Source organism: Condylura cristata, unplaced genomic scaffold (assembly GCF_000260355.1).
Source record: "Condylura cristata isolate star-nosed mole 26May11 unplaced genomic scaffold, ConCri1.0 scaffold00004, whole genome shotgun sequence".
Taxonomy (NCBI): domain Eukaryota; kingdom Metazoa; phylum Chordata; class Mammalia; order Eulipotyphla; family Talpidae; genus Condylura; species Condylura cristata.
In genome coordinates this window covers 1,871,320-1,894,411 of record NW_004567105.1, presented here as the reverse complement: position 1 = coordinate 1,894,411, position 23,092 = coordinate 1,871,320, and the positions used below count along the sequence as shown (strand labels likewise).

The 23,092-nt window shown below is 64.3% G+C and overlaps 1 protein-coding gene across 1 annotated transcript; it reads right to left on the bottom strand.

The window, feature by feature from the left end:
• Window positions 1–14,490: 14,490 nt before the first annotated feature.
• On the bottom strand, window positions 14,491–18,538 carry A4GALT (alpha 1,4-galactosyltransferase). Its single transcript, XM_012720649.1, has one exon. The coding sequence runs from the start codon at window positions 18,456–18,458 to the stop codon at window positions 17,397–17,399; it is 1,062 nt and encodes a 353-aa protein (XP_012576103.1). The 5' UTR covers window positions 18,459–18,538; the 3' UTR covers window positions 14,491–17,396.
• Between the last annotated feature and the right edge of the window lie 4,554 nt (window positions 18,539–23,092).

The window sequence follows — 23,092 nt, the reverse complement described above, 5'->3', positions numbered from 1 at the left end:
GAGCGGTCACTGCACGCGGGACTGTGCCATCCCGGGCTGCCCGTCCGGCGCCGCGGCACGCGAGCCCGCCCTGTCCCTGCCGCGCCCCTCAGAGGCGCCGCTCTTTCCGCTGTCCACCGTGTTAAACGAAACCACGGGGACAATCTGTGCACATCTTGGCCTTGTTCCAGCTATTTCCTAAAAACAAACGCCCAGGCCTGGGCTCGCGGGCCAGGGAGAGCAGTGTTAGAGCTCCCGTCGGGGAGTCTGGCCGCAAGGGGCTCGCGGGGTGAGCAGGTGGGTTGCTCAGGAGCTGCCCCACTGGCCTCTGCCACCTGGGCCCGGGAGGCCAGAAGTCGAGGTTGCCCCGGAGGCCCCGAGAGAAAGCTCCACGCCCCTCTCCTCGCGCTGCTGGAAGCCAGCGGTCGGCAGCCCCTCGGCGAGGCGGGCAGCTGCACGCGCTGCCCCCTCCGGGCTGTCTTCTCCACGCAGCCCTCCGCGCCTCGGCTCAGGGTCGCGGGACACAGGCCGGTCTCGGGACCCTCAGCACCTCGCACTGCTAAGGCCTGTCTCCTGGGGTCAGGTGGACATGCCCTTCCGGAGCCCACTGTCAACCCACGACGGCCACATCCGGGCGCTGAGGCAGAGAGGACAGCCCCAGTTTGGGTCCCAGTTCTTGCCTGGAGCTGTCAGCCACGCCTGCAGGACACACCAGGGGGACCCTGCTCGTGGGACCCAGCTCGGGGCAGGGCCACGATTCCCTGGCGGCGCAGGTGGGATTCTGGAGGCCCCTCAGGTGGCCCAGCAGGGGGCAGGGAGGCATGACCAAGCAGGGCCACGGCCTCCAGGCTGTCCGGCTCCCTGCCCACCTCCCTGGCCCGGTGGGCGTCCCTCCGGGCTAACACCGGCTGTAGTCAGCTGGGCTGACTTCGCAGAGAATCCTCGACAAGGGCCCTGACGTGCTCCCGTTGGCCAGTTTGGGTCAGGCGCCCACCCCTGCCAGCCACTCTGGTGGGGCTCCAGCGGGGGCTGGTAACTCGCGTTAGGATCACTGGGGCGTAAGGGGGGCGCAGGCAGGCCCCGGGGAAAGGCGATGGATCGGGTGAAGGGAGCTGGCTGCCGTCCAGTCCCGACCCCCAGGGACCTCGGGCAGGTGCTCTCCGAACCTGCCACGCTTTGTGGCTCTATGCAAACGAGGGGGGACGGAGGCGCCCTTGCTGCACAGGCCGCTGCTCTGGTGGCAGCAGCAGTGGGCTCTGCTCGGCTTCCCGTGTCCACTCCCCTCTCCCCGCTGCTCACAGCCCAGGAGAAGCGCGGGGCCTGGCTGGAGGGGAGGGTTCCAGCAAGCACGGAGGAAGGGCGCCACCAGCCTGGCCGCGGCGGACCCGGGCCTGGGGCCAGTGGCCGAGGGAGGTCACGGAGCCCGGTCTGCCCACGCCACTTCAGCCCTGAGGGTGCCTCCGTGCCAGCTAGAGAAAGGCACCCCTGAGGGGCGGGCGCCCCTGGGGTCCAGGGCTCGGCAGCGGCCACGCTGGCTCTCTGGCCCCACTTCCCACCTCTGCCGGGCCTCGTCTGACAGGACCAGATGGGTCTGGGTCTGAGTGGCCACATGGCAGAGGGCAGGCGTCCCTGAGACCGGCCCGTGTCCCCAGAAGCCCCACAGGTGTGGGAGGCAGCCCCCCGCCAGCAGCCCGGGCCCGCAGCCGCCGGCGGGTGTCCGCAGCCCGGCGTGGGGCTGAGCTGGCGCCCAGGACCCTCCTGCGTGGAGATTTGCCTCGTGGCTGTCAGTCATTTAAGGACTGGGGTGTGCTTTTCAGAACTTTGCCTTACAACGCAGTGGCTTTCCACTCGGTTCCGTCCTTGGCTGGTGTCCTCCTTCTGGCCTGTCCCTTAACGCGGGCGTGCGCATGGCTCCGGATCCGGGGCGGGGCGGGGAGGGCCCCAGGGCACGGCGCCATCCGCAGGACCCTGCGCTCCAGACTTTGTTCCTGGCACGACCAGGGGCCGAGGCCTTGCTGGCGGGCCCCTGCCCTGGCCCCAGAATCAGACTTGCCGGCGAGCCCCTTGCTTCCCCGAGTTGGAGGACGACGGTGCCGGGCGGCTTCCCCTGCGCGGCGGTGCCGTGGCTGCCGGCCTGTGGGGCGCAGTGGTGTGACCGTGTTGCTGTGTCTCTCGGGGCGCCCCGCCGGCCTGGCTGGGCCCCGCAGTGGCCGACCCCCCCCACACACACACCGGGCGCTGCGCCCCCGCGGCCCGCGGCTCCTGACGCTCCCACTCACGTGGCTCCTGGCTCTGACGTCGCCCTCGGGCGACAGGCGTGGCCTCTGCCGTGCCTGGCTGTGCCTTTCCCTGCCGACCGGTGAGGCGGGGCCTCTGTCCACGTGCCTGTGGCCAGTGCGTAATTTCTCTGGGAAAATGTCATTGCTGATTGGGTTACTTGTCTCGTTTACCGCTTTTCGGTGCCCCTTCCGTTTGGGGCCTGCGAGTGTGCCTCCTGCCTCACCCCACCTTGCTCTGCTAGAAGAGAGTGGGGTGTCACGAGTGTTGGTAGCAGGTGCCCTGTCAATCCCAGGTCTCTCGTGACCTGGTGTGGGAGGTGGGATAGAATGGGGCGGCAAGGACGGGGAGCCCCAACTCTGCCCCCGCGTTCTGGTGTGAGGCAGGGAGGGCCCCAGGGCACGCCGTGGTCCGCAGCACCCCAGCAGTGGCCCGGGGCCCTCTCACCGCACAGGGAGACAGGGCCGGGGCCTCCCCATTCCCAGCCGCAGGGCCCCAGCAGGACACGAGCTCCAGGAAGAAGCCCCCCACGGGCGCCTGCCGGCCTGGAGCCCTCTCCAGGCCGCCCCCACCTGCTTGCGACAGGGCCAGGTGTTTGTGTCCAAACCGGTTTGTGCCTGTGGAGTCCTGGCTTTAGAAGCTCCCTGGGAGCCAGGTGTTATGTAAGCTGCTGAAATCCGAGGGCCAACTGTGTGCTTTCTGTGGAAATAATCTCGAACCCCCTGAAAAACCTGCCACAGGCGAGTTGCTTAACCTTTTCCTGCAAATCAGGCGAACGAGATGATGGGAAAGTGTTGCAGATCCGGAAGCCTGGCTAGGGGACATCACCAGCCTCGGGAGGGTCCAGCGGCCCTGGGGGGCCTAGAAGACAGATTCCAGGGGGCGGGGGAGGGGCTAGGCCAGAGGCACCACTGGCTTCCAGGCTGCAGCCCAGGCTCCAGGAAGGTCTGGTGGGGACACGAGCTGCGCCAGCAGACGCAGGCACAGAGGAGCAGTTCATGACTGACGTGGCCTGGGCCCAGCTGCGTGGGCCGCACGGTGGGCAGTGCTCCAGGGGCGGGGGCTGCGGGGCTGGGGCCTCCCGCTGAGAGCTCAGAGGGGCCAAATAGGGCAGCGCTCCACCCTGTGCTGAGGCAGCCGGGTGAACAGCTCCAATCCCAGAGGCTGGGAGGCGGGGGGCCACCCAGGGCGCCCATGGGGTGCGCAGACTCCTCCTATGCCCCCCCCCCGCAGCCTCAGAACAAACCTGGCAAAAGGCCAGGGCCAGGGAGCGCCCTGAGCGGTCCCTGCACAGCCGGGAGGCGCTCGAGGCTCCTGCCTCAGAGGGGCCGGCCGCTGCCCCCACCGGCTCCTGACCTCGGCTAGTCCTGGTGGAGCCTGGGCCCCCACGGGCAGAGTGGGGCTGCGGATCCCGCGACACCCCTTCTGCAGTCGGGCTCGCTCCCCGGAAGGGGTCTCAGCTCAGGCCCCGCCACTTGGGCCGGGTCCCCAGGCCGAGCAGTCCCCCAGGTCTGGGCTCTCGCCAGGACACCAGGCGCGTGGTGGCAGCTCCCCCTGGCCAGCCCAGGGGTTTTGTGAGCAAGGGGCCAGGGTCCCCAGGTGGGGGGCTGTCACGGAGCACGCTTCCACCCCCGCGCCAGTCACACCGGGGTGTCTCGGAGCTGCATCCCGCGGGGGCCCGCCTCTCTCATGTCTTTGCACCAGTTCTTATAGCAGGCAACCCTCTGTCATCGCAAATGGAGAGCAAGGGTCGCTCGCCAGAAGTCGAAAGCGGCCAGGAAGGTAACCAGACACGACAGAAATATGACTGATTTCTAGACACTGCATTGCCAGTCTGGCCAGCCTCCCCCTCGAGAGCGTGCCCGCCCCTGACGGAGCGGCTGGAGGCTGCTCCTCAGCTGTCAGGGGGCCGCCCCCACCAGGGGCCTGGGAGGGGCCCGCTGCGTCCATCTGAGCAAACCAGGCCTGGCCACTCTGGTTCTCGGTCAGTTCTTTGGAGTCTCGGTGCAGAGAGCTCCTGCCCTCTCACCCCCACGGTCCAGGCTGGGACCCACCGCCAACCTCCCATCTTGCCCAGCAGCCCTGGCCTTCGTGGGCACCCCTCAGCCTCAGGGAGGCTAAGCACCAGGCACAAAGGCCTCCTGGGACCTGCTTGGGAGGAGCTGACGCTGAGGGTCGTGGCTCGGATGCAGATGGGGGGCGGGGGAGAGCCGCGGAGAGGAGGGAGGTCACCGCCCAGCCGCCCGCCCGCCCGCCCGCGAGGACGGGCTTCAGAGGGACGACTGAGAAGCCAAAGGAGGCCTCTGGGGTTGAAGAGGCTGGGGCGTGGCCGACAGCTGGGCTGGCGTGGGGAGCGCTCAGCTAGGTGGGGTGCCAGGCTCCCAAGGCCTGACCCCCACAGGCCTGAGCCCTGGGAAGATGGCGCCCGGGGAGGAGGGCAGGGGAGGGAGAGGCCTGCAGCCCTGCTGGCGCGGGTAGGAGGAGCTTACGGTGTCCAGGGAGATGTCGGGCCAGCTGAGTCAGAGACCTCTGCAAAGCTCAAGTCACAGCCGCCTCGCCTGCTTCAAGCAGCCCTTCCACCAGAGCCCGCCCAGGCCGCCAGCGCCCCCCGGCGGCCAACGCCAGAATGCCCACACACCACGAACAGCACAGAGGGACTCGCAGGGCCGTCAGATGGGATGCAGGGGACGCCCTCTACTCCAGCTTCCAGCACGTACCTGCCCGGGACTTCGGCAGGTCACTCATACTCCCAGTGTTGTCAGATGTAAAGTGGGGCTCAATCCCAGGAGTCCACAGCTAACTGGAGGTCCCTTCTTGTCCCCTTCCATCCCCCCCACGATCCCTTCCTGAACAAAGTCTCCCCAAAGCTTCAGTGGGGCTGGGCGAGGCAGGTGGGCATGGTGTGAGTGACCCCCAGTGGGGGGTAGGGGAGGCACTGGCCAGAGGGGTCAGGAGGACCCGTGTGCAGGCCGGCAGCTCCTGGTGTTGGTTGTTGGGGCAAAGGATGTATGAGGGGGTGTCCGAGGGACAATGGCCCAGGAAAGGCTTTGGAGCTTCCGTGGGGCCCGTGGCGTCTGCTGGGGACATCAGGAAAGTAGTTAGCAGCTCAGAGTCACGTGAAGCCCTTCGCATGACGCTCGCTGGTCACGGCTCAGCGGACACCTGTCAAAGCTCATGGAAGGTTCAGCGCCAAGTGTGGGGCTGGAGGCGGCCGTGATGTGTCCAGGCAGGCTCGCCTGAGCGAGGGGTGACGTGACCACGACGGGGCCTGCGTGTGTGGGGGCGGGGCTGCATGGGGAATCTCTGCACCTTTGGCTCATTTTTGCTGTGAACCCAAATGCCCCCCCCAGTAGTCTATTTAAAACAATCAGTTGCCTCGATGTAGCTACAGATCTGTAGTAATCCATCGGGTCTCAGTGGGGAAGACCTTCTCCATAGTAGCACCAAGGACAAAAGTAAAATGAAGAGAAAAGGCCGACGGGCAGAGTGAAAGAAAAGGTGGCCCTTAAAATGTGATGTCCCCTTCATTTAGTTATGCATTTAATAAAATACAGATGGATATTAAAGAAACCACATGATTTCCGTAGAAGAGCAAAGTGTGAAAAGAGCTAGGAAAATCCTGGGAAAGAAGGAAGTGAGGACGGGCTGACTTCATCGGGGGCGCAGGGGTCAGGACACAGCCCTGCAAGCTGGCCGCAGCCGCTTCACTGTGAGTGCGATCCCCGCCCCGGACGTGACCCACACGGCGCAGCAGACCTCTCCTGACCTGCCCGCTGCTCCCTTCAGGAGTGGACTTCATCGGTTGGCCTGTTCTGCTCCCCGCTCTGCCTCTGGTGAATCCTCTCACCGCCCCTGCACCTCTGGCCTGTACCCAGCTCTGTATGCATAAATAAGTAAGTCTTAAAAAAAAAAGATGTAATGCTTATAAGCTTATAATTTGAATTATCTAGCTAACTGAGCATCACACTCAGTTTCCAGGGCTTTCTAGAGACGAACTCACTGAGCTTCATCACACACTTGAGCTAAAGGTACTAGGATTTTAAGGGTTCCGTAGCTCACTCTCCCCTCCCAAGTTCCAAACCCCAGAGAAGACAGCTGCAGCCCATGGAAATCAGCGCAACCTGTTTATCACTTTATCACTGCCGGCTGCGCGGTAGAGGCCGGCCACAGGCAGGCCACATGGGCCCTAACACTCCATCAAGAGAATGAAAGACCAGCCACAGACACACTGCAAGCGTCTAAAATACATGTCTGAAAAAACTGTGGCCAAAGACGTGAGGAACTCACCTCAGTGAGAAGAGAACAAAAGAATGACCCAGTCAAAACATGGGCCCCCCAAAAGGGTAAAATTTGGAAACAGACATCTCATTAAAGAAGATATAGAGGTTTCAAGGTGGGGGGAAGATATAGAAGCTTCAAATAAACCCACAAAAAGAGCCGCCGCCCAGTTCTGTCACCCAGCGCCACCACCACACACACCCACTGAAGGCCAAGCAGAGACGCCCCAAGCCCCAGGAGACCCACAGTAGCCCAGCCGGGCAGGATGCGCATTTGCCAGGGGAGATTCCGAGGGGTCCTTGGGAGCAGTCCGGAGGACAGGCCACGTGGGGGCCAGAGGCCCACACCTCCTGCACCCTCGGCCTTCTCGGCTGGTTGAAGCCTGGGCAGTGGCCTCCCCGGGGCGAGTCACAGCCAAGGACGTCCCCGCCCCTCAGCTGTGTGGTTATAAACAGTTAGCACTCTGGCATTTATTTTCTATATATGTCTATTTTTTTGAGAAGTAGAAAAGAAGAAAATCCAATGGCTAAAATTCAAAAAGAAAGGAAACACCCCAAATTCCAAAACCAAAGCCAGCACCCGCGGGGGGGCCAGAGCGACAGACACGCCTTCCCGGGGCTGGAAACGCCAGGCGGGTCCTTGCAAAGCGGGCACGGCTTTCGGGGGAGGCCCCCAACCTCCTCCCCCGCGTTAGCCGCTGACCGGGGCCCTATGTCCGCACAAACCCGCGTCCATCTGCGAGCGCGCACCTGCGGGGGCTGCAGCCCGCCAGTCCGGGAGGGGCGGAGCCGCGGGTGCGCGCCCTGGGGTGCTCTGTGCCCGTCACCCCGGGACGCAGAAGCCAGTGGGGGGGGGGACCTGGGGGACTTCCCCACTGCCAGTGTCTCAGACCTCCCAGACCCCGCGATGTGGAAGGGAGGGGTGGGGAGGGAGGGCGCGAGTAGGGGAGAGCAAGCCCAGAGGGGTCTGGGGCCCCTGACCCTGAGATCAGAAATGCTGAGCCCACAAAACCTGGGCTCGGGCCTCCAGGGGGCGCCCCGAGCCAGGGAAGGGCTCCCTGCAGCCCGCGGGCCACCGGGCACCCCTTCCAGGAAAAATGGGCGGCCCCACCCTTCCCTGCGAGTCCCCGAGGCGCCTCCCTGCTGCCCCAGATACTCTGTTCATTGGGCTTTGATCACCCCAGCCCTGCCCCGCCCCTGCTGGGCTGGCACACCCCTGGGTGGGGAGGAGTGGCTGTGGCCAGGCCCCCTGGGCCCCCCAGAGGGGGCCACTGGGTCCAGGACGGGCAGACACTGCTCAGGGGCAGGAGGAGGCCGGCGCCTGGGAGGACAGAGGGTGGCGGTGTTCTGGGCAGTGGACAGCTTGAGCAAAGGCCCCGAGGCTGGCGAGCTGGGAGCAACAGGCGAGCTGGGAGCACAGGCGAGCTGGGAGCAACAGGCGAGCTGGGAGCAACAGGCGTCTGGGGCGTGGGGTCCAGGGAGCCCCGGGTGAGAAGCAGAGGAGGGCCTGCACCCCCAGCCGGCCGCCTTCCTCTCGCCCTCTCCTGCTCCTTCCCTCCTGTCCCCTTCGCCCACCAGGACTTCCAGCCCTGCCCCTAGATCTCTCCCTTGCCGCCTAGTTCTCCGCGCCCAGGGGCCCCAGATGCCAGTGGCTCGGAGCAGCTGACTGGAGGCCAGGTCTGGTTGGGGAAGGGCAGGGGAGGGCCAGGCCCTGGGGTGCCCTGGGGGCTGAGGAAGCTGGCCTTGTGTGCCCAGGGCCCGTGAGTGAAGGGCGGTCACGCGGGCTTCCTGACAGCAGCCCCCGCCCGTCCCGCCCCTGTGGGTTCATGCTCCAGTCTTCCATCCCTTTCCATCTCCCTCCTTTCTAAACCAATTGCTTCCTTTTTCTAAAGATCAGGGTGAAAGGGCCCAGCCCCACCCCCCTACCCCCCTTCTGGAGAGCACCTGCCTCAAGCGGGCAGGCGCAAAGTGGAGCGGCCAGGAGGAATTTCAGGCTCGAGCCGGGCCTCCAGTCCAGCCAGGTGGGGTGGGACCCCGGCCTGTGGGTCTGGCCCCCCTCTCCTCCCATCCAGCCGGCACAGGTGTCGAGCTGTGTGGGGGACGGGGAAGGCGCTCCAGAGTCGTTTCCTGGGGGACTCGCTCCCGAGCCAGGCAGGTGAGGCCTGGCAGACTCCGCTGGAGGAGCCAAGCGGGCCTGGGCCCCGGGAGTCCTGCGCCCGCAGTCATGGCTCTGGGGGTGGCACCGCGGGGGGCAGAGGGCCCGAGCAGCTTAGCCCGACTCTGGCTTGGCTCCTCCGTGAGCGTCTGTCTGCTCACCTGCAGAACGGGCAATGTCATTCTCCCTCTTCTGCCCTGGCAACCTCCTCGGTGCCCTTAAGCTCTGGTTAGTCATCCGTAAGGTGGGGTTAATCACAGCCTCTGCTGTCTGCTTTACAGTTCTGCTATTAAATTCGCCCATCTATTCATCTAATAATGATCACGTTGTCATAATGAAGGCACGTGCCAGCCTGGCGCCTGGCGCCCAGCTCCCGCCTCAGCCCACGAGGCTGCGGGAGGCAGTCGCCTGTAGTCCCGTCAGCCCCGGTGAGGCGACCGCGGCCGCTGGCTCTCGCAGCAGGGTCTGGCCAGGGGTGGGTGAGACCCAGGCAGCCGCCCCACGACGGGCCGTTTCCGGTGGCCCTTGGTGGGCAGCTGTTGCGCATGTGACCCCGAGACTGGCCTGCTCACGGGCCCAGGGGAGCCTGCAGGTGCCACAGGCACCAGGGATTTTCACCCCCTCTGCCGTCTGGGACGTCTCCGGGCCCCTGGGGAGCTCCCCCTGCCCCCCGGGGAGACAGCCCCGAAAGAGCAGCTCTGTCCTCAGAAGGCGTTGGAAGCTCAGTGCGTGACCTCCAGCCGGGCAATGGCCTCCACTCCGAATGGGAAGCGGAGACTTCCTAAGGGGACGAAGGGGACGCCGAGAAGGCGCAGGCGAGACAGCCCGCAAGGTGAGGGATGTGCCCACCCCCACGGATGCCGGGGAGCCCCGCCCTCAGGGCCTCCTGTTCCCGTGTTTTCTCTGGAAAGTGGAATGGTGGCTGTTGACGTGGTCCCAGGAAAAAAGCCAAACTTGGAAAATACCTTCTTGGTAGCTTGTGGCCATCTCTCCCCAGGGCGCTGCTTGCGGTGGGGGTGGCTTGCTCTGGGGCCCCATGAAGCCCTGGGGGCCCAGGTGGTCAGCCGGCCCCCAGCTGGCCGCAGCGGGACCCCCGCATTTACGCAGCTTCTCCCGACACGCACGCCAGGTTCTGTCCTAGGCACCGAGACACGTCTCCAGCGTCCACTCAGAGGTTAATTTTATCATCGTCCAAGAAGCTGTTCAAAAAGGAAACGACATCATCGCTGCGTGTGAATCCCGAATGTGCCGGCTCCTACCCGTTCTTCCTGCCTCCGAAGCTCCCTTCCGCGCTCCTCTTCCTCTGTTTAACTGCGGGCAGCTGGCCCGGCCACCGTGGGGCCGGAAGCCCCTCTCCTGCGTCTGCAGGCCGGCTAGATTCCCTGGCTTCTGGGACACAGGTTGGGGGCCTCCGTGGCCTCTGGCAAGGCCCCAGCCCAGCTCTGTGCCTCTGGCTAAGTCCCTGCTCGGTGGTCCCCTGGCCCCTGGGCCTGGGGCAGTTCCCACCTGCCCGGCCAGCTTAAAGGAGAAGGGAGCTGTGTTGGATGCCGAGGAAGGCAGGATCCCAGTGCGTCCCCCAAGTTAGATGAAGCAGACTTGCTTCAATCTCCTGCTCACCTTGCAGGGAGAGGGATCCAGCCTAGGCCGATGGGATGGCAGGTGGACAGACAGCAGTTATGTGTCCCAGGGTCACGGCAGCTTCCCAGAGACTAGATGGCACTCAGAGGTGGACAGAGCCCCCCGCCACACCGGCGGGCTCAGTGGGTTGGGTCCCAAAGGCTGCACCCCGAAACACAGGAAGGCGAGGCTGATGCAGGGTGTGTGAGGGAGCTTGGCACCACCCGTCAGAGCATGCGCATGTGTGGGCGAGCCAGCTACCCTGCGGATGAGCAGCAACTGCAGGGACTTTGCTCCAGCGGAGCCAAGCCAGAGTCCCCCAGAGCAGGCCTGGGAGAGCCGCAGAATCTGAGAGCAGACTCGGGGGGCTTCTGCTCCCGTGCAGCACAGAAGTTTTAGCTGGGCCCTGGCTCCCCTTGTCACTAGGAGGGTGAGGTCTGGCCAATGGATAGAAATGAGGGGAGCACTCTGGCGAGTGTGGGGCAATGGCAGGCGCTAGAGCAGCAACTTTGGGTCATGAGGTGAAAAGTCGAGTGTCGTGGGGCAGACAGGGAGCAAGACCCGGGGTGTCTGGATGACTTTGGGGAGGAGCGGAATCTTTGAGCCCTGACTGCCTGTCGCTGATCTTGCTCAGGCTCAAGATCACACCTTCTCTGTGAACTGCAGGGTTTGCTTCTGCACTGGACGCTGTATCATGACGGACAAGCAGCTTCGGATGGGAGGTGAACGGCGGCTGGCCAGTGGCCGAAGTCCCTCCCAGTCCTGAGCTTCTGTGCTGTTCTGGGAAAGGTTTGGCTTGTGGGTCTGCAGCAGTTTCTAGGCCTTGAGCTGTGACCTTTTCCTCCGTTCCTTCATGTGAGCTTTTTACTCCCTGAACCTCGGTTCTGACCGTCTATAATTGAATTGAGCCTTGGACTGCTATAAAAGCTGTCCACTGCCGACAAAATTTCCTTTCAGTCTCTCTGGGAAGTTGGGACAATTTATGGTCATTTTGCAATCCACGCCGTGAAAACTGTCTTCGTTGCTGGCTTTCTACCAAAACATCACAGAAGCACTTGGGGGTTTTATGGACGCTCACTTGAAACTGATATCAGGGCCTCCCTGGTGGCACAAGGGGTTAAGTCTCAGCACTATGAAGCTATTGCAGCCGCTGCAGCACGAGTTCTATCCCCGGCCAGGGAGTGACCCGCAGGGCGCAGCAGACCTCTCCTGTCTCGCCCACCTCTCCCCGCAGCAGTGTGTTTCAGTGGCTCTGCCTGTTCTGCTCCCCGCTCTGTCTCTGGGGAATCCTCTCACCCCCGCACCTCTGGCCTGTACCCAAGTTCTTGTATGCATAAATAAACACATCTTAAAAAAATAAAATATGCATTTATTTGTTTTCCTAGAATGGGTAGGATGTGGACTCTCCTGGCAAATATTCAGCTTTGAATTGATCTCGTTTCTAACATTTCCTGAAAGATTCAGGAAATGCCAGCTCATCTGAGGCATGTAGGAGCTTCCCTGAGATAGTCAATGGGGTACTTTGGGGTTAGAAGAGACCATTCGCAGAACGGAGATGGCCGCAGGGAACGCCAGCTGCAAGCCAGCGTGGAGGGAGGGTGGTGGCCGCACTGGCAGGGGACAGAGGTGCAGGCAGGGGCCAGGTCAAGTGACATTGACCGCAGACAGAGCTTTCTGGTAAGAAGGTGCTTGAGACCTTGCAACAAGAGAAGCACCAGCCGTCTCCACGACAGCCACCGAGGACCCGTGGATGCAAAGTGCGGGGCTGCGTGGCGGCGGCCGCCAGCCATCACTCACCGTCACCCGCTTGACCAGACAGTTAGGGCCTGGCCCCGCGAGGCCCTGTGGGACCGAGGAGCTGGTCCCAAGGCCGTGTCACGCCGTCAGCACAGGGGGTCACACAGCACCAAGGAAGGCGTCTCGGCTTCCCCGAAACTGGAGGAGATTTAGGTTGGGGACCCGCGTCGCGTGGCGAGCATCAGGTGGATGGACGTCAAGTCCAGCCTGGGCTTTCCGGCCTGCTTCCTGACCGCGCATCCCATGTCCGGCCTTTTCATTATTATTTTAAGAAAGACTGTGGTAAACACATACCAGAAGATGGATTCTCAGCACCGTTTGCCTTTCAGCGGTGTGAAGCCCACGTGGTTCGGGCTCATCACCACTTTCAACTAGAGTAAGATCTCTGGGGGGCACATCCTGCAGACCCCAGCCCAGGCCGGCCACTCAGCCCTCCCGCCGGCGCGCTCACGCGGCACTGCCACCCGCAGCCACTAGGGGGCGCGCGGGCGGCCACAGCCTCGACGCCCCTCTGGGGAGGTGGGGGGGTGCGGTCCCCTGCAGTGGGAGCCTCAAGGAGGCCCTGGCGTGTGGGTGCCACTGGAGGCTTGGAGAGAAGTAAAGTGCGCCCCCCAGAGCCAGCTCGGCCGGGGGGCGGGGGTGGGGTACTGAAGACTCAGGGCATGTCTCCTCGGGAGACGATGGGCTTCGTGTGAAGCAGAGAAGAAGGAAGCCAACAGCTGAATCCCAGAGCGCCTGCAATCAGCCTGTAGCTGGGAGGGACCTTCCCCGGGGGCGCCCAGTGGGCCAGTGTGCTGGGGCCACCGCCATGTTGCTCTCCTGGCCACCGCGCGAGTCACAGTGAACGAGCGTCATAAATAGGTAAAATGTAGAAAGCGTATATGAATGCACCTATGTGTTTAAAACTAATGCAATTATTGGGATTCCATAACATTTGCCCAGTGTTTTTTTTCTCCCTGCCTGCAGTGTTTGTTTACCAAGAGAAACGATCCCTTTGTGCCAGTATTCCCGCTTTCTAGTTCCAGAACACAGGTCCGTGAGAATCTTCCATGGAAGTCCAGCCGGGGAAATCTGGATGCTTCAAGGTCACGTTGCACTCTGCGAGATCCCGCCTTCCTCGTGTCCTCCTCCATGAGTCATGCTTTCCGTGCACACTGGCTCGGCCACTGCGAACTTAGAGAAGGCAGCAGCCTCCAATGCCAAGGACGCACCAGCCGTGCCCAATCACAGGCACTGGGCCAGAAGGTGGCAAGGGGGTTCCCGCAAAGCCCAGGAGGCCGGGGAGGTGAGTCCTTCCACAATGCAGGAAGGGTGGAGGCTGTTGCTACGGCCTACCCAGCAGTTATTTAGTATATTCACAGAGTTGTGCAACCACCTTCCCTCGAAATAGAAGATTTTTAGCATTCCAAAAAGAAACTCCATACCTACCAGCTGTCACTCCCCCAAGCCCTGGCAACCTCTGAGCTACTTTCTACCTATAAAATTTGCTTGTTCTGGACGCTTCACATCAACAAATTATGTGACATGTTACCTTCTTTGTCTGGCTTCTCCCACTTGGCATGCTCGCAGGGCTCACCCATGTTGTAGCATGTATCAGTGCTTCATCCTTTTTTATTGCTGAATAGTATTCCACCACATAGATTCCTCAGCCCAGTCTTCAGGCTGTCTCCACTATTTGACTAGTTTGAATAATAAATACTGTTGTAGCTTTTATGTGCATGATTTTGTCTGGATATATATTTCCAGTCTGCTTGGGTGTGTACCTAGGAAGGGAATTCCTGAGTCACACAGTTATACTTTCACCAATGCTGTGCCTGACATTTTGAGGAGCCGCTAAGCTGCTTTCTACACTGGCCGCACCTTTCTATTTCTCCAACAATGAATGCACCAGGGTTCCAGCTCCTCACATTCTTCCAACACACAAGTTGTTGCCTTTGCGACGATACTCATCGATGGGTGTGAAGTGGCCTTTCGCTGTGCCCGGTCCCCTGTCCCTAGAGACTGGTGGACATATTTTTCATGTGCTTTTTGGCTATTCATACATGTTCTTTAGAGACTGCCTTTCAGGCCCACTGCCCATTTTTAAATTTGGGTCTCTATTTTGGGAGTTGTGAGAATTTTTCAGAGTCCAGATACAAGTCTCTTTTCAGATAGATGATTTGCAAATATTTTCTCCATTTCTGTGGAGTCATTTTTTCATTTTTGTCATGGTATCTTTTGAAACACAACTTTCAATTGTTAAAAAAGATTTATTTATGCATACAAGTACAGGCCAGAGGTGCAGGCGGTGAGCGGATTCACCAGACAGAGTGGGGAGCAGAAACACACTGCTGAGGGGCGCAGCGGGCGGGACAGGGGAGGTCTGCTGCCCACGCGGGTCACTCCCTGGCCCGGGATCCAACTTGTGCTGCAGCGGCTGCGATAGCTTCATGGTGCTGCACCCCCAGGGAGGCCCAGAAACACCATTTTCATAGTCACAAAGCCCGTCTTAGCGGCTCTTTCCTTCTGTCGCTGGGCTTTTCGGGCTCGTACTTCAGAAACCACTGCCTCATCCCAAACCATAAGGCGACGTCTGTGTCTTCTTCTAAGAGTGGTGTTGCTCGAACTCTTACTTTGGGTTGACTTTGCAGGTGGTGTGAGGTGGGCCCCTTCTTTCTGTACACGTGGCTCCCAGCTTCCCAGCACCCTCTGTGGAGGAGACGCTTCCTCCACAGGCGCTTTCTCAGGCGTCTGGGTGCTTCGGGGCTCCTGGTCGGCGGCGGCTTTTAGCTCGGCGTTCCCCACGTTCCAAGACTCAGCTGCACCCCTCTGCAGACTCAGGCGCTGGCCGCCCCCTCCGGCTTCCGATGTGACAGCAGCTCCGCCCGTCCCTGGGTGGACCTCCAGCCTGGGTGTCTCCGGGCTTGGCTCCTCCACCTTTCCCGGCCCCCCAGCTCCAGGTGGCGGCCACTTCCTGGGAGCTCACCTCAGGGCTGCCTTTATGGCTCATTCAATTAGTTTGACCAACTTCCTGTATTCAATTTGTGTGAGTGGGGATCAGGGTTCTCTGCTCCTGATTGGGCCCTGAGGCTGCGGAGGCCAGTGTGTGGCCACCAGCTCGCTGGCCTCACCGCCCTCCCAGGGACAGGACGGGCCCCCGCCGGGCACTGTGGAGGGCCAGCTCTGGCCCCCCCAGGGGCCCTGCCTGGACATCTACTAGCAGTTTCTGGTGCGCACACTGCAGGAAGTGCCCAGCAGCCTCCTTTCTCCTCTGCCCAGTCCTGGGGAACTTGGGGACTCTCCACCCTGGAGCTGAGGGGGGAGGGACACATGGGGCTGTCAGCCACCCCCGGGGGTGCTGATTCCGCCGCAGCCTATGAGGGCTTGTGGGGTCCAGTTGCCTTGGCCTGAGGCCTGCCCTGGGGCTGAGCCCCCCCTACCCCCGCGGGCCTGGAGGCTGGGCGAGGAGCTGTGGGTGGTTGTGGCTGGCTCCTTCTGGAGCCCCCCGGAGAGTCAGGCCTCGGCTTCCACGATGAGAGGGGCCTGGCGTGGGCTGTGCCAGAGGGTGGGAGGGGGCCTCTCGGCAGTATCCCCCTCGCACAGACGAGCCCAGGCGTGGGTCACACAGACCTGGGGCCTGGCCCGGCCCTGCCCCCCACGCGCCCCTGCTCTCTGTCGGGGCCTTCCCTTCTCAGGCCACCAGTCTCCTTGGGAAAGCAGATTCTTGTGCAGGCGAGGGCGGGGGGCGGGGGGCTCGTGAATGTGGAACCCCCACCTGTGAAGCTGGTTGTTCTGTAGCAGGGGGGTCCCTAGGAAAAGGGGAAGTCCCAGGTTCCCTGCCCCTCCCAGAAGGGGGTGGAGCTGAGCAGAGAAAGAAAAGGAGCCTGAGGAAGAAGGCGGCAGGCTGGAGCCGGGGCCGCGGGACGCCACACGGAGCAGGGCACCTGCTGGAGGAGGCCGCGCTGGCTTCCCGCCCCCGGGCTGGCGGAGGGCGACGTGGGCGAGGCCCGCGGGAGGGCTGTGGCAGCGTCTGCACTGACTCTCGTGGATTCTTTTCCTCCCACCTAGGCCGTGTCTGACCCTTCCCTGTGGGTCCCGGCCAGAAGGGGCTTTCAGGCCTCGCTCTGGGCCAGTCCCTTTGGCTGGACTTTTGCCCAGGAGGGGCCGGGTCACTGCAGGTGTCGACTCAGACGCTGTATTCTCGGTCTTCCGTGTTGTCGACTCACCGCATTAAAGTCCCTTTTCATTACAGTTTTATGTGTCTGTCTCGATGCGGCGGGTGGCAGAGCCCACTCAGAGCAGGCAGGGTTGGGGCTTCGGGGCCGCCCCTGTCCCTGCCCAGTAACAGTTCTACGGCCTTGGCCTTGCCCAGGAGAGACTCGCCTGCGGGGGTCCCCGGGGGCAGGGCCTGGAAGGGGGCCGCGCCCGCCGGAGGGGGGGCTGTCTGCTCCGGGGCGAGGCGGTCCAGGCAGAGCAGCTGGCGCCGGTCCCAGGGAGGCACCGTGGGCGCGTCCCACTCACGCGCCTGCCTCGGGGATCAGGGCTCCACTGCCTCCAGACTTTGGGGCCGTGGTCTCCTGGCTCGCCCGGCCACCCTGTAATGGTCCTGCAGTTTGCATCCAGAAAGTTCCTTCTAAGCCACTGATACAGGTGCTCCCCAGCCCAGGCAGCTGGCTCAGAAACCCCAGTTCCAGGCAGCCCTCACAGGGGTCCCCTCTAGCCACCAAGGTCCCTCAGGCTCCACTTCTGAGGATTTTATGGCCAGAAATGACCCCGGCCCCCGCCCCCGCTGCAGGTGAAGACACTCGGCTCAGAGAGGCTGTGGCTTGCTCAAGTCTCCTCGGAGGTGTGTAGCCTGGAGGGCCTGGGGTGGGGGTGGGGGCTGATACTGCTGGACAGACTGCCCTGCCTGCCCCCCGAAATTCTCTCAACTTCCTGAGGTCATGTTTGAGGTGAATAATATCCTAAAGGTTCCGAGACCGGAAGTCCCGGACCTCGCCCACGCTTCCCCTCCTGGCAGCCCCAGGCCGTCCTATCCACCAGCGCCTGTCGTGGGGTCAGGGGGTGTTGGGGCGACGTGAGGGGTCTGAGCAGGCCGGGGAGGCCTGAGGCTCATGGGGGGCCCCCGGGGACAGCTCCTATCTGCAGGGGGTTCCCTGGGCCTTCTGGGGTCACAGGCACGACCGATCCCACCTGGCCTGGGGGGGTCAAGCGGCCCCCCGGCCTCCGGAGGGGGCGGTCGGCCGGGGCGGTCGGCCGGACGGTGAGCAGGCGGGCTCTTGCCCCACAGGCGAGGCGGCGGCCCAGGGCGCGGGTCACAGGTACATCCTCATGGCCGCGTGGGTGGTGGGGCAGTAGCGGTGGTGGAGCTGGGCCAGCAGGGCGCGGGAGGTGGCCTCCAGCCGCGTGCCCTGGCTCTTCTTGTTCCACACGTGGACCGCGTAGGTGGCGTGCAGCAGGCGCGGCAGCTCCTCGGGGCTGATGTCCTGGAAGTACTTCCTCCAGTCCTGCCAGGGGATGGGGTAGAAGGCCTCGCGGGGCAGCGTGGACACGCCGCGGCAGGCGCGGCTGTGGTCCAGGCTGCGGATGGCGCACCACTTCTTGAAGGCGCGCGTGAGCAGCTGCGGGCCCTGGTGGCCCCAGACCCAGCCGTTGTAGTGCGCCACGAAGTCGCGCATGCACAGCGCCATGAACTCGTGGTGGCGCTCGAAGGCCAGGAAGGCGCCGTTGAGGACGTAGCGGGACTGCGCGCCCAGCACGTTGGTCAGGTTCCGCAGGCTCCTGAGGACGATGAAGTCGGTGTCCAGGTAGACGCCGCCGAACTTCCAGAGCAGCGCGATGCGGGAGGCGTCGGAGAGCACCGGCAGCAGGTAGGGCTCCCAGCGCGCGCGCGCCGCCGCGTACCAGCCCGCCAGGGGCGTGTCCCGGAACAGCGCGGCCAGGTCCAGCGGGCGCAGCCGCACGTTGGGGAAGCAGCGGAGCAGCGAGAGGCCCAGGTGGCGCGGCAGGGAGGCGTTGCCGCCGCGCAGCCCCTTCATCAGCACCACCACGCGCGACTCGGGGTGCGCGCGGGCGGCCGACTCCACCGAGCACGTGAACAGGAAGTTGGGGTCGGTCCGCTCCGAAGTCTCCAGGAAGAAGATGTTGCCGGGCGCGGGGCCGCCGGGGGCCGGGGTGGGGGGCGCCAGGCGGGGGCACGGCACGTCCGCGGGCAGCCTGGAGAGCTGCCCTCGGTCCCTGGGCACGCCCGCAACGTGCCAGTAGATCATGATGGAGATGAAAAATAGGAACTTGGAGCTGATGATGAGCAGGGTGCAAGCCTGCTCCCTCGGGGGGCCCCGCAGCAGCCGGGGCGGACAGTCGGGGGTCGTGGACATGGTCTCTCCCCAGGAACTGGCTAGTCTGCAAGAGACAAGCACCACGTTCGGGCAGGCTGCGGCCCCCGCGGCCTGGGACGCCCACCGTGACCGCCGCGGCGCCGACAGCGACTGTCCTGTGCCCACTGTTAACACCCGCGGAGGGGCCAGGTCCGAGCCTCCGCGATTCACACCCGCCGGCCGCTCAGTAACCCCAGCCGACAGCGGCCATCACTGCCGCCTGAGAGCCCCGAAGCCAGGGCGCCAGGGGCGGGGCCTGGAGACCCCCCATGCCGGGTCTCCAGCGAGAGCCTGGCCGCCCCAGGCCCCAGGGCAGCAACCACCGGGGAGCCCATGGCGGAGGGGGGCTGGCAGGCTCCAGGAACCCCCCAGCCCAGCCGCCAGCCTTCCCTGCGGGCACAGCGGCTGCTGCTCCCCAAGCTCTCGGCGCCTGCACATCCATCTGCAAGAGGCGGGGAGACACGTTTGGCTGGCGGGGACTGGGGCCTCCTCCCCTGCCCCACTCAGCCCTCACTCGGCCCTCGGGGACGCGCTCCCGAGGGAGGGCTCGGCTGGCCCAGAAGCCGTTGGCAGGGAAGACGGCTTGGAAACTGGCCGGACAGACCTGCCAGCGGCAGGGGGAGCGCAGGGGCCAGGCGGGGAGAGGTGCCGCTGCAGGTGCTTAGGAAGGCAGGCCGTGCCTAGTGCAGGGCTGGGGGTAGGCGGCCTCCAGAGGGGGCTGGGTGGCCCCTGAAAACTCATCCCTCTGCCAGGGCCGCTGCAGCCGCCCAGAGCGCCGACCCCCACCATCACAGCCCCCCCCCCCAGGGCGAGGCCCACTCCTGCAGGCATGAAGTTGCACACTGTGCTGGCTGTGCACCTGTTCCGGGTTTCCACAACCCAAGGACAGGCGTCCAGAACCGTGCGCGGCCACGTCGCGTGGCCCGTGGCTCAGCACGCGGAGAGCACCTGTATGCAGGCGCCTGGGTGGGGGACGCGTGAGGATGATGTCAGTGAGTGCAGCAGCGTAAGGCCTGAACGGACAGATGAATGCGTGAGCCAGTGAACGAGCAAGCCACTGAGTGAGCGAGGAAATCGGGGCCCGAGGTCGGGTGAGTGGGGGTTGGGAGGGGCCCAGCAGTGCTACAACTCCAAGTCCCACCACCCCAGCTTTCCGCTGTGGGGTGACATGGTATTTTGGTCCTGAGCATTGTGTGTGTGTGCAGAAGCACTGGGCGCAGGCCAGAGGTGTGGGGGTGAGTGTCAGGCAGAACAGGCGGCTCCACGGAGATGCCCTGCTGAGGGGGCAGCGGGAGACAGGGGGGGTCTGCTGCACCCTGGGGATCAGCCCTGGCTGGGGGCGAACTCAGGCAGCGGCGGTGACGGCACCGAGACAGCCCCTAGGCCAGCAGGAGCCCAGCTCTGGGCATTTTTAGAGCAGGTGAAGCGCACCCAGGAGTGGACAAGCAGCTGGGTGGACCGAGGCCCTGGCTGTGGCCTGGCATGAGCTGACCGGTGCAGCCCTGGTGAGGGTGGGGTCTCGTGGTGCCAGCTGCAGCGTCCACCAACGCGCCTGCCGTGGCTGACGGAGCCGGGCTGGCAGCTCCGTATTTGGCGCTGGAGCCCGAGACCCAGGAATAGAAAGTGTGTGCGGCCAGCTGGCCACGGTCCAGCAGCTCTGTGACCTCAGGCCCAGAGCATGTCCCCGCGTCCCAGCCAGGCTCTCAGCAGTGTGGACTGCTCAGCTCCGCTCCTCCCTGCCCCCCACTTCAGCCCCCACCTGGAGACAGCTCCAGTGAGCCCGAGGACGGTCACATCCTGCTCTGCACGCTTCCGTGGGTCCCCGATCTCAGGACTGCCTGGTCCACCTCAGGCAGGACGTGAAGGGCAAAAGTACGAGGCTGGCGGAGACGGAGGGCCCAGGGCCTGACCAGACCTTGCTGGCCCGGCCAGCGGTGCCCCAGTGGGGAGCAGGACTCAGGCACCAGGCCTAGGTGCCTGGGAAGGTTTCGCTACCTGGTGCCTGCCACCGCTTTGAAGCCAGCATCCACCTCAGCCTCCCCTGTGGGGGAGCCCCACCTCTGGCCTTCTGTGAGCCCCTTGCCCAGCTCAGTCAGGCCCAGTGCCCAGAACCCCGCTGCAGCTGGGCTGACCTAGTGCTTCCCGGAGGGTCAGAGAGACCCCAGTGTTCTGAGGGGACCCAGCGGCTGGACAGGGAAGGGGGCCGGCCAGGCCGCACACGGAGGAGAGCGTCCTGCCCGCTCGGAGCCGCGGAGACTTCCGAGAGAGGCTCCCGGCAGATTCCAGGAGCACGACCCCAGAAACCATGCGGACAGGCCGGGGCTCCTCGCGGCTCCTGCGTCAGCTTCCTTCAGCTGCTGAGATGAACGGCTCCCATGGGACCCCAAACAGGCCTGCGCCCACAGTCGGAGGCGGGCGTTTGGCCCACGGCAGGGGCAGCCCCTGCTGTCTCTCTGCGCCACCACCGAGTTCCCTTGGCCTTCTCCCGGGTATGCAGGACCTGAACGGGGCTACCCCCACCGAGGGGCCAGGGAGACTCCTCATCAAGACCCTTTTCAGTCACGTCCGAGCCTGCCCCGGGTGCGGGTCCCGGTGTGGAGCTCAGCCTGGAAGCCCTGCAGGGCTGAGGCCGGGAGTGCCCTGGGCAGCCTGGGCTGTCGGGAAGCTCGCCGCGTGGCCAGCTCAGTCCAGGACCTCCTCCTAGCCCTGAGGTGGCCGCGTGGCCAAGAGGTGACAGGGACCAGCCTTGTCCCTGGTCCTCTGCATCACATTCCTGTCCCCCAGTTCTCCCCTGGCTCACTAGCGGTGGTGACCCCCACCCGAGGTCATACTTGCTTCCAGAGGAGCAGAGTGGGGCCCGCCCCACCTGCGCCCGTGGCTGCACAGGAAGGGAGGACCGGAGGCAGGCGGGAGCGGGCCCGCGGAGGGCCGGAGCGTCCAGGCCTGCTGCGCTGGGGTGCCAGGCACCCCGCTCACAGTCTGCGATGGGGTTAAGCAGCGGGGTGTCTCCGAGCCCCAACACAGACCCTGGGGCTGAGACACAGGCACGGCGGTGGCGGTGGTGCAGGAAGGCCGGCGGGCGGCACGGGGGCCTGCGGAGCAGTGAACACAGCCGTAAAGTCAGGGTCCTTGGCACAGCTGTAAGTGGGCCAATGTCCAGGACGTGGGGGGGAGGTCCAGGCAGAGAACAGGCTGCCAGGGGCAGTGTCCACAGCTCAGACCCGAAGGGGAGAGCAAAGGATGGGGCGGGGGGGGCCGGAGGGGAGCCCAGGTCCTCGCAGACTGTTCAAAGCCAACAAAACCGGGCTCCCACGGAGCAGGCCCCCGAGAGGAGTCTGCGTCAGGGCAGCCTCTGGCCAGCACGGCAGCGGCCCTCTGCCCACCTGTGGCTATGCAGGTTACTCTCCACCTCTCTCCTCTGCAGGGCAGCAGCCTCCTCAGGCCGCCCGCCGGGACCGAGCCGGCCTCTCTGCAGACCCGTCCCTTCGGGGCAGCCCTGCCCGCCGCGGGTGCCCATGCAGGAGGCCTTCGCTCCTGTCCTTCTCCCTAACAAACCGGCTCTGGTTTGTCGGGGGTCCAGGCGGAGAACAGGCTGAGTCTGACATAACTGAGCCTGTGTCCTGGGGAAACTCCGTGGGGACCTGGCCACAGGCCGCTGAGAGGGGGCTCTGGGGACACCTTCCCGGAGTGACCCCCGGGACCCCGCTCTCCAGAAATGACGTCAGTGGGAGCGTGTGCTGATGGGGGCGGCGGGTCCGCTGGCTCAAGCCGCGGCCAGGAGAGCCTGCAGCTGAGCTCGCACGGCCACGGCAGCCCGGGGAGCTTTGCTAGCCCCCCAAGGTGACTTACTGGGCTGCGGTGCCCCTGGGTGGCGTTTGCTTCTAGCACCGCCCAAGCCTGCTGGGACTGGCCACGCGGCCTTAGGGAAGTCCCTTTCCTTCTCTGGGCCTCAGATTCCTTCTACACAAAGCAAGAGGGAGGGCAGAGGCTGACCGGGCGACCAGCCTCCTGGCTCAGACGCACAGCAGACACCCAGGCCCACGAGGCCCACGGTCACGGCCAGGAAGGCAGCTTCCTCCCCACAGCAGTGGCCACGCCGGTCACCCAGGAGACTGAACCCCAGGAGACTGGGGGAGCCGAGTCGTGTGAGAAGCAAGGGCTGAGCTTTAGAGCCTCCCGAGGCTTCCGCCCCCTCCAGGCCACTCCTGCGCCCTCCCACGTTTCAGGGCACAAAGTCGGGGCTCTGTGAGGGGAGGAGGGCAGAGGCAGCGGGCGGTCTCTGAGGGGAGCCTGTGTTTCCAGCCGCTCCTCCAGAGCCGGAGCCGGAGGCAGGGCTCTCCCGTTACAAACTGCAAAGTCGGGAGACGCTCACTTCTTTTCCTGTTAGCTTAAGGCAGGGCCTAGTCGGAATCTTTCTTCTACTGATGTCCCAGGGAGCAACAGGAGAGACAAATTAAGCCACGGCTACAGCTCGCGGGATGCCAAGGGCGGGAGTCGCAGGGGCCCCGCGCCAGCTGCTCTGCCAGTGAGGTGGCGGGTGGCACCCGGAGGCCGCCGCGGGCGGGCTCTGAAAGGGAGCTGGGCTAGAACAGCCTGGGCCGGGGCTGGCGGCAGGGACGGAAAACAGGACCGGA